Here is a 13329-nt window from a genome sequence, read left to right as displayed (position 1 = left end):
GTTTTTCACTAGCCAAAGCCAATACAATGACTCTTGCTTGTGCAATGGGGCTTTCCTACCTCTCCCAACTGCACATGCCTCACCCGTATCTGCTCTGTGGGGGCTCAGGTGTGCCCCCAGAACAGAGCATGGGGGGAGGGGAAGGAGAGGGGAGTTCATTTCAGCAAGCAAGCAGAAATGCTCACACTGCCAGAATGATCTCCTTAGCAAAACAATGGCTTCTACCCAAAATTATATGCACATAAAAAACTAGGTATCAAGGATAATGGTCAGCTATGAAGACAGAGTGTAAAAAGAGGTACAGTGGTACCTTGGTTCTCAAATTTAATCCATTCCAGAAGTCCGTTCGACTCCAGAACCAGTTCGAAAACCAAGGCGTGGCTTCCCATTGGCTGCAGGAGCTTCCTGCACTCAATCGGAAGCTGCAGAGGCCGTTCGGCTTCTGAAAAACATTCGCAAACCAGAACACTCACTTCCAGGTTTGTAGCGTTCAGGAGCCGATTTGTTCAGGAGCCAAGCCGTTTGAGTACCAAGGTATCACTGTAGTGGACTTTATTTAGATTTAGGTGGTAGATGCTATGTAAGTTTGATGTTACCCCAAACCAACTTTCCCCCCTCTCTTTCCTCTCCCCACACCCCCACCGTCAGATATGGGGCAAGACATTGCTCCTCCTTAGGCAGCAAACTCTGCTGTTGCTACACCCCACTCCTGTTATCATTGATTGATTGACTGATTGATTGATTGATTGATTGATTGATTGATTGAATGATTGATATACCACTTAATGGCCAAATGGGTTTCTATGTGGTCTTCAAAACATAAAAACCATTTCCACTAACATTAAAACAAACAAGGGTAATTTAAAAACACCATGAAACAAACCTATTAAAATATAAACATCCACAATTAAAATATGCAATAAAGCAATGTAATTTTTAAAAGCCCAGCCATTAAAACAGGAGACTCAGGTCAAGGGAATGCTTGTGTAAATGTGTGCTTCTTCCAAAGCCAGCAGAATACCAATGCAGATTCTCTCACCGCTGTCACTTTCACTCATCCCCTCCTCATCCCACCACCACCACCACTGTGCTTATTTTTGAACCATTTTGCTGGCAGCAGCCCTGGCGGCCTCTCTGCCTACACTGAGGAAGGGGGTCCCGTCAGCCCATTCAGTAGCCATGCCTAAGTAGAAGGGCGGCAGCAACAGTATTGACCATTGAGTTAAGTGAGCAGGAGCCCAGAAGATGCTAATCACACACATCGACGCAGGAGACAATGGTGGCAACCACCCTGGATGGCATTAAAAGAGGATTAGACAAATTCATGGAGAACAAGGCTTGCTGGTTCGTAGCCACCATGGCTATGTTCTGCCTTCACTGTTGGAGGCAGTATGCCCCTGAATACCAGCTGGTGAGAATCCTAAGGGGGCAGGATGCTGTTGTGCTCATGTCCCTGCTTGTGGGTTTCCCATCTGGGTGGCCACTGTGGAAACAGGGTTCTGGAAGAGTTGGGCCATTGGCCTGATCCAGCAGGTTCATATTCTGTTCTTACGAATGAGGCCATTGCCTTGGTTTGCTGCATGAAAGTGCGGTACCTATGCCTGAGTTTTGCTTAACATCCCACCTGATGAATAGTTTTGGAGAATTCAAAAGTTTGGTCCCTATTTTGGGACAGTCCTAATAAAGATATTGTCCACCTATTGATTAGGGTGGAGTTGTGGTGCAGAGAGTGGACGATTCTTAAACACATTTGCAATTCTGATGTACAGATTGAGCCATGCACCAGCCATCCAATTCCCCATCTGTTGTGTTTATTCTGCAAGAGCTTCAACTTCCCTTCCAAGCTCCTGAAACACTTCGTTGCTTCTGTCATGTCCAAATGGACTTCCTCATTCTCTTATCTCAGATCGCCACTAAGACAATCTTTCAGCTGCTGCAAGGAAGAAAGTGCCACTGAAGTCAACTTCTGAGTAAGCATGCACATGACTGAGCTAAAAGGATCGCTTATCGCAGTTCACAGCTAAAGTTCCATTATTAAATTCCTGTTATTAAAGTTTCTTTTTTTTAATGCTACTTTTCTGAGCAAGGGTAAACATTGATTTCAAATCAACCACAGGCCAATCTTGGACGTTGATTGATTTTATTCCTGCTGTTTACTGGGAGGAAATATAAGCAGAGCCTGTTTGATCAGGTCAAAGCCTCATTTAGTCCAGCAATTTATTCTCCCAGGGGCTAGTTATATGCCTCTCCTGGCCCACCCAGCTAAGGAAGGCATATGTCTGATAGTTCAGTCTTCATTGACAAAACAAGCACTTACAGCAACTCCCACAGTGCTCCAGATGTGTGCGTGCGTGCGTGCGTGCATACACACACACACACACACACTTCTGGCAACAAGACGGCTGTCCCTCAGATCTGCACCCTGAGGAGCAGTTGCACCAAAATGTTGCCCTCCTCTCTGCCAGTTTATATACCCTGCCCTGACAGGTTGCACACCTGCAACCCGAGACTTTTTTGGCATGGAAGTTGTCCCACTTCAAGCCCCTTCTGGTTCTAGGAAGGTGAGCAATCTACTGACCCGTCTGTCACTGGAACAGCCTCTGCATCTTCCACCACATTCCACGTGCCTTCCTCCATCTCAGAATGCTCTGACTCTTCCCCCTCCCCCTCCCCCTGCCCTTGCTCCTGCCTTGTGACGGGTGCCAAACCCCATAAATCACTGGTCCCCTCTGCTGGGTCAATCTCCTGGCCCCTTGCCTCTGTCACACACTCTGTGCAGCCTCTGAGAATTGTAGCTTTGTGAAGGGAATAGGTGTCTTTTAGGAACTCTCAGAACCCTTAACAAACTACAGTTCCCAAGATTCTTTTGGTGGAACCATGACTGTTTAAAGTGGTAGCAGAGTGCTTTAAATGTGACCTAGTTCAGTGGGACAAGCCAGAGTATTTCACTTCTCTCCCCCAAAGTCTTTGGGCCACACAAAATGAATGGGGCGAAGTAGATGGAAGAGCCAGATAGAACAGCAAAGGGAATGTTAACATAGCCATGGATACAATATTTTTGTCCCCAACAGTGGAGTTAGGTACTTTTACAATCTTGACTTAATGGTCAAATGGGAACTCCTCTTTAGAAGATAATGTGTGTTGCTTAATTTCTTTCTCCTTGTGGTACACCAGCACTGCTCATTCTGCTGAGCATTGCCCTGGGACATCTGTCCCAAAGTGCTGCCTTGATGACACCAGTATTTGTCCCTCTCCTCTATTGAAAATGTGTAACATTCCTGTTTTACTTAATTACAATGAATTCCTGGTGGCAAGTGTCCTATGCCTTCCTAAGCTCGTTGAATAGTTGTCCCCTGAATTCACTCCCCACCCCCACCAGAAATCTTTAAAGTCTTCCCACCTGGTTATTTTTCATGAATATATACCAAGCAGGCATCTGATTCTGCCCCTTCCCTTCCATCATATCATTCTCTTTTCATCAGCTGTTTCTGGTCCTAAGTTTGGAGACCAGGTAACAAAAGAGCACTGTGGAGTTCAAATATCATGAACTAATCTGCAGCAATAGAGGACTTGTTGAGGACTAGCCATTTAATCTTGACAGATGCTGGCCAGAAGGGGTTTGAAACACGTCCCCTTATGAATCTCATCCATTAACTTAAGTAGCAAGATCTCACCAGAAACTTTCATACCACTGTTAGATGAGCAACAGGGAGTTGAGGGATTATGATTTCTGTAAGTGAACACCATACAGCTTCCCTCCTTCAACAGCATTTGAAACAGGTAAGACGTTTAAGTTTGGATGAGGATCAATGAGAAAGGTAATTATAAGCACCTTCTCTAAGGAATGAGGAGTATTGGGAGCTACTGTGGACCCCTTTGCAGCCTAGCGATGACTCCTGGAGTAATTCCAGCAGTTGTAAGTGTGTAGAGATGTGCCGGGAAAACTTGTCAATAGAGGACCCCAGTTGCTTTGCAGAAGTTTCAGCCCAGAAAATTGCTCCTGAGCAAACATTAATGAACATTAAAAGCTGCTTTATACTAGATCAGACAATTTGTACATATAGGCTATAGCTGTGTATGCTGACCAGTAGCAGCTTTCCAGGTCTCAGGCAGAAAAGGACCTGTGATTCCATTTAAAGAGACAACCTGGGGTCCCTTTCAGCTAGATATACTAAGGTTCAAACACAGAACCTTCTGCATTCATTCCATGTGCTCTCCTATGAGCTATTGGCTTATCCAAAAATGGTACATTCATTGGACACGTTTTCCTATGTATCTTCGTCCTTGAGAATCACTCCGGCAACCATCTCACTGCTGAAGTGTCCTCAATCCCAGCTGCTCTGTTGCATGAATAAACTAGCAGTTTAGGGTATGCAATATTTGTCATATATATATATGACAACTTTATAGAATAAGCACATACACAAAAAGGCAGCTGTCCCCAATGAAGCTTTGCTAGTAGGAAGAAGATAGGTGAGAAGGGAAAGAGAAGTGTGGCAAAAGCAATAAAGGGGAAAATGGGGCAAATGCATGGAATTCTAGAGTTAGAAGAGACCTCAGAGTTTATCTGTAGAAAATCCATGAGTTCAGCATCACCGATAAGCAGCCATCCAAATTCTGCAAAAAAAGAGCACCTTTCATGAAGGAGAAACCCTCACCTCCTGAAATACTCTATTCCAATGCTGAACAGCTTTTAGCACCAGGACATATTTCCTAATGTTTAGTTGCCATTCGCTTTGCTGGTATGTGAATCTGTTGATTTGAGTCCTATACTCCAGATTAACTGGGGATGAATTAGCCCCATCTCTCTCAGATATTTGAAGACCTCTATTTATAATGCCTAATCTTCCCCTTTCTGGGATATTTAGACTTCCTTGAGGTTGGGAAAAGATGTTGGGGGAAGGCGGGCAGAAGTTAAGCATGGGATTTGTATAAATGATGGGTTTTAAGGAGGGAGTTGAAGAGGAACATAGGAAGGTGCCTTATACCGAATCAGACCATTGGTCCATCTAGCTCAGTGCCATCTGCACTGACTGGCAGCAGCTTTTGGGTGTTTCAGGAAGGGGATTTTCCCCAGCCTTACCTGGAGATGCTGGGGATTGAACCTGTGTCCTTCTGCATGCAAAGGCACTGAGCTATGGGCCTTCCCTGGGTAGCTCCATCTAAAGAACCTGAGAGAGAGAGAGTTCCAAGCATAAAAGACCCACAAGGGGAAACAGGTGGAGTTGCTGGGAGGCTCCTGCTTCTCTGCAAGACAATCTTTGCATGGAACTGAACATCTGAACGATGAGCACAGGCACTTGCCACAAATTAACCAGAGGCAAACAATCACTTCCCCTTCCTAGCTCAGAGGTTGTCCTGCTCATTGTCGCCGTGTCACCTTTTCAGCATACCTTTCCACATAGACACTATAGAAGCAGAGGCAGGGAGGCAGTAGGGTGCCCAAACCTCTGCCAAGCTTTGAGGGGCAGAGGACAGAATGGAATCTCACTCTCCACCTGCTCTTGGCCTACATTTAGTGGCTGAGCCGCCTCAAGCCCAGGAGGGCGTTTTTGGATAACCCTCCACTTGTAACCCTGGATTCACAGCATGTTGGGTTGCCTGCGAATTCCTGTGCTCTGCTGCTCTCCTCCTTGGTAGTAAAAATGATCACCCATCAGCCAGTTTATAAATAGCAAATAATTGCTAGTGAAAGAACGGGTGATGCATTCTGAATCCTATTTTGGGTGTCTCGTTGCAGGGGGAGGCTGTTAATCACAAAGCAATAGCAGGATCTTGGACAAGGAGATGCTCCAGGTGCAGAGTCCATGGGAGGGGAAAGGAGGAGACCGGGAAGAGATGAGGAACCAGACTACCTTTGAGTTATACCTTTCCAGAGCAAAACAGCCCTGTCCATCTGAAGGCATCCTGGCAACTCCAGCCTTCATCTTGAAAGTTCCCCTGGCTATGCTGGGATCAATTTAATAGAGCTATTTGCTGCTGCTGATGCTTCTCTCTTTTTTGTAATTGTTTTTATTTTATCTGCAAATGTCTTTCCCCATCTGTTTTGCTTTCATGTGTTGGGGATTAGCATAATGAATCAGACAGACCGAATGATTTGACAAACGGGTTGGGTCTTTGATTCTCTACTGTTGACACAATTTGGGGGGAGTGTGTGCGCGTATGTGTATTTAGAATGGCAGGGAGAGGCAGCCAAAAGTGGGATTGTGCCCACTTGCCTGATCGCCAGCTTGTGGTTAGAGCAGCACCCATCAGCTTAATTTGCCATTGTGTGTGTGTGTGTGTTATATTTGATCTGAAACAGCCAGTTACTTGATAGATGCAAAGCATACAACACAACACAGAGACGCCAGTCCACCTCCCCATTGGCCTCATTGTAAAGTGAGATATTATATGAACCTCTGTCTCATCAAGACCCTCAGTCTGGGGTCCTTTCTCTGCAATCTCCCTGCTGTGCTTCATCCTTTCCTTTCAATATTAGGGAGCAGGTTCTGTTTCTCAGGTGTGGAGGCTCATGCACCCGCGAGCTGAGATTGTGCCCGCTTTGTACCTGGAAACCAAGGAGATGCTCAAATGAAGGGGTGGGTGTGTGAGAGAAAGAGACAGTATTTACAAGCCACTGCGGAGAAGTTTGCCCCGTAAGCGCAACAGTTGGAAAGCGGTGGAGAGAGAGAGAGTGTTACCGGCAGACCTCGCAAGCAGAGTTAAACGCCACATTTGTTATTTTTTTGCTGTTGCTGCGCTTCTCCATCATGAGTGAGCTTCTGTGTGCGCGCGCCCCTCACCCAATCTTTTCACTATCTGGAGCTGCTCGGCCGCCGCTGCGCCAAGACATGTGCGTTAATCCCTGTGCAAGCATCTGGCTAACACACCAGGGAGTGGCTACTGGTTCTTACATGCCCTATCGAGGGGGAGAGAGCGCGCCCTGAAGAAAGTGGGGAGGCGGGGGACTCCAGCGACGGTGGTTTTGTAGTCATGGCTTTTAAGGCAAGCGGGAGTACTTTCTTAGGCTCAACACGCGCACAGAGAATCGGGCAGGTGGCCGCCTCTGTGCTCGGGTTGAGTTCGCGGGTCGTCATCCCCCACCACACAACATCCGAAAAAAGGTGGTTAAGCCTCGCCTTACCTGGACATGTGTTCCCTCTGAGGTCGATGCGCTTTCTCCAGCCCCAGTTTGGTGAAGATGCCCACCAATACCATGACAGCCACCACCCCGCAGATGATGTAGACGATGAGGTTGGTTTTGTCTCGGGTGGGGTCGTGGGAAGGGTCGACGGGGCGGTTGGGCGTCTTGCGCCCGTTCAGCCAGGGGGGCTTGATGTAGTTGGTGCAGATATCCTGATCCAAGCGGCCCTTCCGGTACTTGCAGCAGAAGCGAAAGCCACAAGTGCCGCAACAGAAAGGGTATTCCCGGACGCTGCAATTGAACGACGGGTCCCACTGGCCCATCACGTCGTAGTAGCCCCTGCATTCCTCCGGGGTCGGGGGCGGCTCCGAGGCGTCGACGTGCTGCTCCCCTTCTCGGCTCTGGTTCCCCCCGGAGAGCATCACGATGCTGCCCAGGTGCTGCCCGGCTTTTTCCTGCGCCCGGCACAAAAGGGTGAGGAGGTCCGCCACCAAGTAGCTCAAGAACAGCCGGAGGAAGCCCTTCATCCTTCTCAGCGCCAGCCCGGGAGAGCTGAGGCTGTCTCCGCCGCCGCCGCCGCAACTCAAGCCGCTCGACGCTGCTGCGATGCGCCAAGAACTGCACATAAAGGGGGCTCTCGGGCAACCGCGGGGAGCCCGCTCGCCTGGCAGCCCGCGCGGGGTTTCAGCACCGTGGACAGCTCCGTGGCTTTCAGCGCGCTGGGAAGCTCCTAGCGGCCGCGCAGCTTTGCAGGGCCGCCTCTGCCGAGCATGCGGAGCTGGGGGGCGGGGGTGCCAGTCCCACCTCTTCTCTCTCTCTCTCTCTCTCTTGTTCTTTTTCTCTCTCCCCCCCCCACCTTCCGAAGCCTCAGAGCGCGGGGAGTGAACTGCGCGCGGCACTTGTGGAGCGTGGAGGCAGGCAGGAAAAGCGAGCGTGGATGAGTGAGGGTCCAAAAGCACGGAGGAGGGTGGTCGGCGAGGGGGGCGGAAGGGGCAAGAAGCCTCTGGGGAAATCGGAGCGCGGGGTGGTGGCGCGGCAGCGGCTGCAGAGCGGTTTTGCAGCGGTAGGTGGTTGCGAGGGGCGGGGAGATGGAGAAGCGATGGTGTCTCTAGAGGGAGGGGAGGACGCGACTCAACTGGCTTCGCTCTCCAGCTGCCATCCAGCTCGCACACCAACGGGCAGAGGAGACCTTGCCAAGTTCTCCAGCAGGGAAACTCTCTTGCTAGAAGACGCGCGCCCTCCCCGGCCTTTCCTGCAAGGAGGAGAGGGGAGGAGACTGCAGCTTCTTCCTGGCATGGGAGCCAAGAACAGTTTGCGTGTGCCCCACCTCACCGGTGGGAAAGCAGTCGGGCAGAGAATTAGGTCGGAACCTGGCTCTGAGCGGGTGGGGCAAGCAACTGGGAGATACAGAGCGAGCACATCCATAACAGATTCTGGGCCAGTTTGCTTTTGGGGGGAAGGGGTGACACAGCCAACCGCCCACTTCCTCCAGCATCCTTCAGAACCAGTCTATTCCAGGAGTGGGCAAACTCCAGACTTGAGGGATGGGAGTCTACTCTTTTTTCACTAGAAACCCAGGAACTGGAGCTCTGATAACGCCTCTTGCTTATCTGAACAGAAAGGGGTGGTGTAAGTGTGTGTGTGTGTGTGTGTGTGTGTGCAGAAACTAGTTTACTGCACAAAGGTAAATATATATTTATTGTTCTGTCCTCTTTCCCTCTGGCCCTGGCCCTGCCCCTGCCTATGGCCCTCAGAAGGCAAGGTCTATCTAGTCCACTATTTAGTCCAGAGTGTTTTCCACAACGGTCAACCAAATGTCTCTTAGAAATGCACAGTCAAGACATGAGTGCAGCAGTACTGTTATGAGTTTTGGGAGAGTTCAGTCTGGATGATGGCCAAAGTCCCTTCCCATTCTTGAGGTCCTGTATCTGTGAGCGTAGAATGCATAAGAGCAAGCATGCCAAAGCATACCTTAATTAAAGTAATGACTTTGGCTAGCTAGTTAGGCACCATAGTTAGCATAACCAAAGAAGATGCTCTGTGCCATAGAACAAATGGGTAGGCCTACCCCTTCCATTTCACCTAGCTGCTATGTAGGAGAACAAGAATCAGAGGGGTGTATGGTTGTGTGTGTGTGAGAGAGAGAGAGAGAGAGAGAGAGATCTGGAAGCAGGCTGGAGGGGGGGGGGGAGAAACCTGTTTTGTTCTTTGCTAAGCCTAAGCTGCACTTTGGGGGGAGGGTTCAAGAAACCTAAAGGGAAAGCAAGATCTAAGGGAATGTTAATGCTGTCAGCAGTTCCATCCTATGCTTAGCTTGTATACGTGTGGAAAGAAAACCATACATCCTAAAGACACCACAGTCTCTGCTGACCTTCATTCTCTGGAAACTGAGAATGCAACCCCTCTCTGCAGCCCCTGGAATCAGAGATTGGGTTGGTGTGTAATAGTACTCTCCTCCTGTTCTCCCAGCAACTGATTTTCAGAGGCATGTTGCCTCTGTTCCTGGAGGTGACAAATACATATAGCTATCATGACAAGTAACCATGGATAACCGTTTCGGGAAGGGCCATAGGGCAAGTAGCAGAGCATCTGCTGTGCATATAGAAGGTCCCAGCTGCAATTCCTAGTGTCCGCGGGTAGTACTAGCCAAGACCTCCATCTGAAATCTTGGAGAGTCACTGCTGAGACAATAGACGGACCAAAGGTCTAACTTGGTATAAGACTTATGGTCCTGTTCTCCATGAACTTGTCTAATCCTTCTTTAAGTCCATCCAAGCTGGCTGCCATCACCACATATTGGGGCGGCCAATTCCATAGTATAACTATGCACCGTGTGAATAGTTTTTTCTGATCCTATATCCTGAATCTCCCAGCACTGAGTTTCATTACATGAATCTGGTTTCTAGTAGTGTGAAAGGAGGAAAAACATCTCCCTATCCACTTTTTCCTACACCATGCATAATTTAATACAGACCTTTATCATTACCCCCTCCACACACACAATTTTTCCCCCAAAGGTAAAATTTGATTACCTTTCATCGTAGGAGAGTTGTTCCAGCCCCTTGATCATTTTGAATGCCCTTTTCTGCAGATGTTTTGCAAAACTCTGCACACATGTGGGAGGGATCCAAGACTGCCTTTTTGTACTTTGCATGCAGATTGCAGCATCTGGGCTTGATGAGACATGTGACCCTCACCAGTTCCAAGCCTACTCCAGCTGAGGAATCACACACCTCCTCCCAGAGCTAGCGAGCCCCACCTGGGCAGCTAGGGAGCTGGGCTGTGGGTCCTTGCCTAGAGCACCACTCCTGCTGCTCCCTATGCCTCAAAGCCAGCTATGTTCATGGGGACAGGGCCTCCTCTGGCTCTGGTGATGGGTCCTCTTGCTTTGATTCCTGAACATTGACCCACCCCCCATCTCCTCGCGATCCTCTCTCACCCTGTGAGTACTTCCTTCCCCATCCTCTATTTGCCCTGGTTTGTCCCAGTCCCAGTTACATCCGTCACCAGGACCCTCTTCCTCCTCCCTGTTGTCCTGCCAGTTCATGACACACTGTAGACGGCACTAAACCAGATAGACCAATGGTTTGACTTGGTATTGCACAGTTTCCTGGCTTCTTGAGGTCCTAGGATGTGACCTGAAGCACATTATGTTAGAGGGGGGGTTTTCCCCACTGGTTGCAGATGACAGAAGCTATGACACCACGAGACCGGCGTAAAACCAAATCAAATAAAGGTTTTATTATAAAACAACAAAGCTTGTGGGTGTTTTTCCTTGCAGGCAAAGTCAAACTGCAACTTTTCCTCCTTTTATAGTCATGACCAGCTGTAACCAATCTGCCCAGAGCTCACAGAAACTGTTCTTAAAGGTACAAACATCCTTACTGTTTCTTTGCAGAATGATTCCCAACACATTATGCAGAAAACTGGACTAAAACTAAGGAGATGTCAGTGACTGGATAAGAGGCCTCATGTATTTGACCATGAGTTCCATAATGGAAAAAAGCTGTGTATAGATGTTGAAAATTGGGAGTTGAGGACTGTTATCTGCCCGAGAGCCACATTGCTTTCCAGGCAGCCTTCCAAGGGCCACATGTCAATGGTGGGTGGGAACACCAGCAGAAGTGGGCAGAGTGATGAATGTACATTTTATGTTTGTCCTGTAGGCTAGTTTCGCTTTCATCCATCCAGACAAGCGAGAGGCATTACCAGGGTACATCCCAGTCAGACAAAAACATTCTGGGAATGAAGCACAACCAGTGAGGGTTGCAACATGGTAGTTCTGAGGGTCTGTGGTTCCCCATTCATGTCATCAAAGTAATGCAACATTCTACCGTGGTTCAACACCACAACATACAACATTGCACTGGGAGAAGACCTGTTCTCCAGCATCTTCTCTAATGTCTGCCTCTCACAGCCAGCCGTAAGATCAGAAGCTCAGACTGCGTATTTAGCCCAAGGCAGTTGGTACCAAGCTAAACCTTGGCAGGAGCTGGTTGCTCTCGCCACCCTTTTCTCTTGCATCTCAGATTTTGAACTGCTGATGTGTCTGGATCTCTCCAGCCAACTTCCTCCCCGAAATCATGAAGGTGCAGTAAATAAACAATAAGGTGATTCAGAGGACAAAGCAGACGTCTGAAATTGGAGAGGGCTGTAGTTAGCTAATTGCCATTCTTGGTCTCCTCTTAAAAATAGGACTGGAGAGTACAGTGATGATTCCACTAAACATTTTGACAGCCAGCCTGACATTATTGGCCAGTGGGTGAGAAGCAAAGCCCAGGGACTCTAAAGCAAAAGAAAAACAATCCATTCCATCTCAGCGCCAGCCCTCCGTGGCTTTAATATTTAATTCTTAAAACTGTTACCTCTTTCCAGCTCTCCTTGGAACACCTGTCTTTACTCCCTTGCCAATACCTTTGCTTCTCTGCCATTATTTATTATTTAACCATGTAAAGCTCTTTGGGAGAATGTTAGCACTAAATATACTGAAAAGAACGAAGTAACAGCGTGAAGGTGGAAGCTCCAGCCTTGCAGAGCACTTAGATCTGAAGCCCAGAAAAGTTCTTGCACAGTACCACAGTGCTGCATTTCTAAGATGGAGGTTGCTGGTTATAACTTTGGGAAATTTCCAACCCTTTCCTTACATGCTCCCTGTTCTCTTTCCATTCCTTGAAAAGTGTTGGATGAATTTTGTAAGTAGGATAGAATATTTTATTTTACCATTTATCCTCCCTTTTGCTCACGTGTGTGAGCAGAATGTTTAAAGTATTCAGTTTAATGCTTAGAATTCATTCGCCTCGTTAGTAGAGTTTAAAACACTATGCTTTGCAGCATTAAATGGAAAACTTTGAGACTAGACTGTATAGCCTTCTTGGTATTTATCCATGCTGTGGTAGCAGACTGGGTTTCCCCCTCTCCCTCTCTTAATAAAAGAATCACACAACAGGCTGCAAAGCAAGCATAAAAACAGCATTTGCTTACATAAAGTCCTGCACTAGGTTCCAGCAGTAACAGTAACAAAAACAAGGCAGGGAAATTTGACTTCTAGATTACAGAATACATAGTTGAGTTCAAAATGGAGTCTCTGCTGGACTGGAGACCAGACAAACATCTGTCTGCCTCAGAAGCATGGTGGTAAAGAGAATGAGTTCTGAGGCAGGAAGAAGTAGAAAAGATTAAAAATAATAATAAAAATAAAATAAAATTGCATTCTCTCAGTATTCCGGGTTGCCAAGCTTCCTGGGTTGCCAAGAGCAGTATCTTTCAGCCATCAAATGCCTTGGTAAACAGGAATATTTTGAAATTCCTCCTATAAGTCAGTAATGAGAGAAATGGATCCATCTCACCAGTGAGGGCATTCCACAAGAGGGGAACCACAACTGAGAAAGCACAACAGAGGTCACTGCCAACTGGGCAGCGCCCAATGGTGGCACCACCACCAACGAGGCCTTGTCTTCCTAATGCAGGTGTTCTTGTACCCCCTCCCAACCAGGATTTATTATTTATTTACTCATTTACATTCTTTCTATGGTAAGTATTGTAGTATATTCATGCATTTGTGTGGTTTTTTTCCATTAATGCCTCCAGACAAGATTCTGAGCATAAATAAATAATCTTTACATTTCTACCATTTTGCAGCTTTTCATTTCTTCAAAGTCCTTAGTTAACGGTGTGAGTGAGGAAATGGGTGTTTTGCTTAGCAA

The 13329-nt window shown here is 47.7% G+C and overlaps 1 protein-coding gene across 1 annotated transcript in view; it reads right to left on the bottom strand.

Moving 5' to 3' along the window:
* Window positions 1-8460, bottom strand: part of SHISA9 (shisa family member 9) — a 232155-nt gene extending 223695 nt beyond the window's left edge. Inside the window, exon 1 of the mRNA XM_080981837.1 lies at window positions 7127-8460. Coding sequence (XP_080837963.1) covers window positions 7127-7752 — 626 coding nt within the window. The 5' untranslated portion in view covers window positions 7753-8460. The remainder of the gene's footprint in view (window positions 1-7126) is intronic.
* Between the last annotated feature and the right edge of the window lie 4869 nt (window positions 8461-13329).

This window comes from Podarcis pityusensis (assembly GCF_964106645.2).
Source record: "Podarcis pityusensis genome assembly, chromosome: 14".
Lineage (NCBI taxonomy): Eukaryota > Metazoa > Chordata > Lepidosauria > Squamata > Lacertidae > Podarcis > Podarcis pityusensis.
Note: the sequence above shows the minus strand (reverse complement) of the source record. Positions and strands in the feature narration are given on the sequence as shown.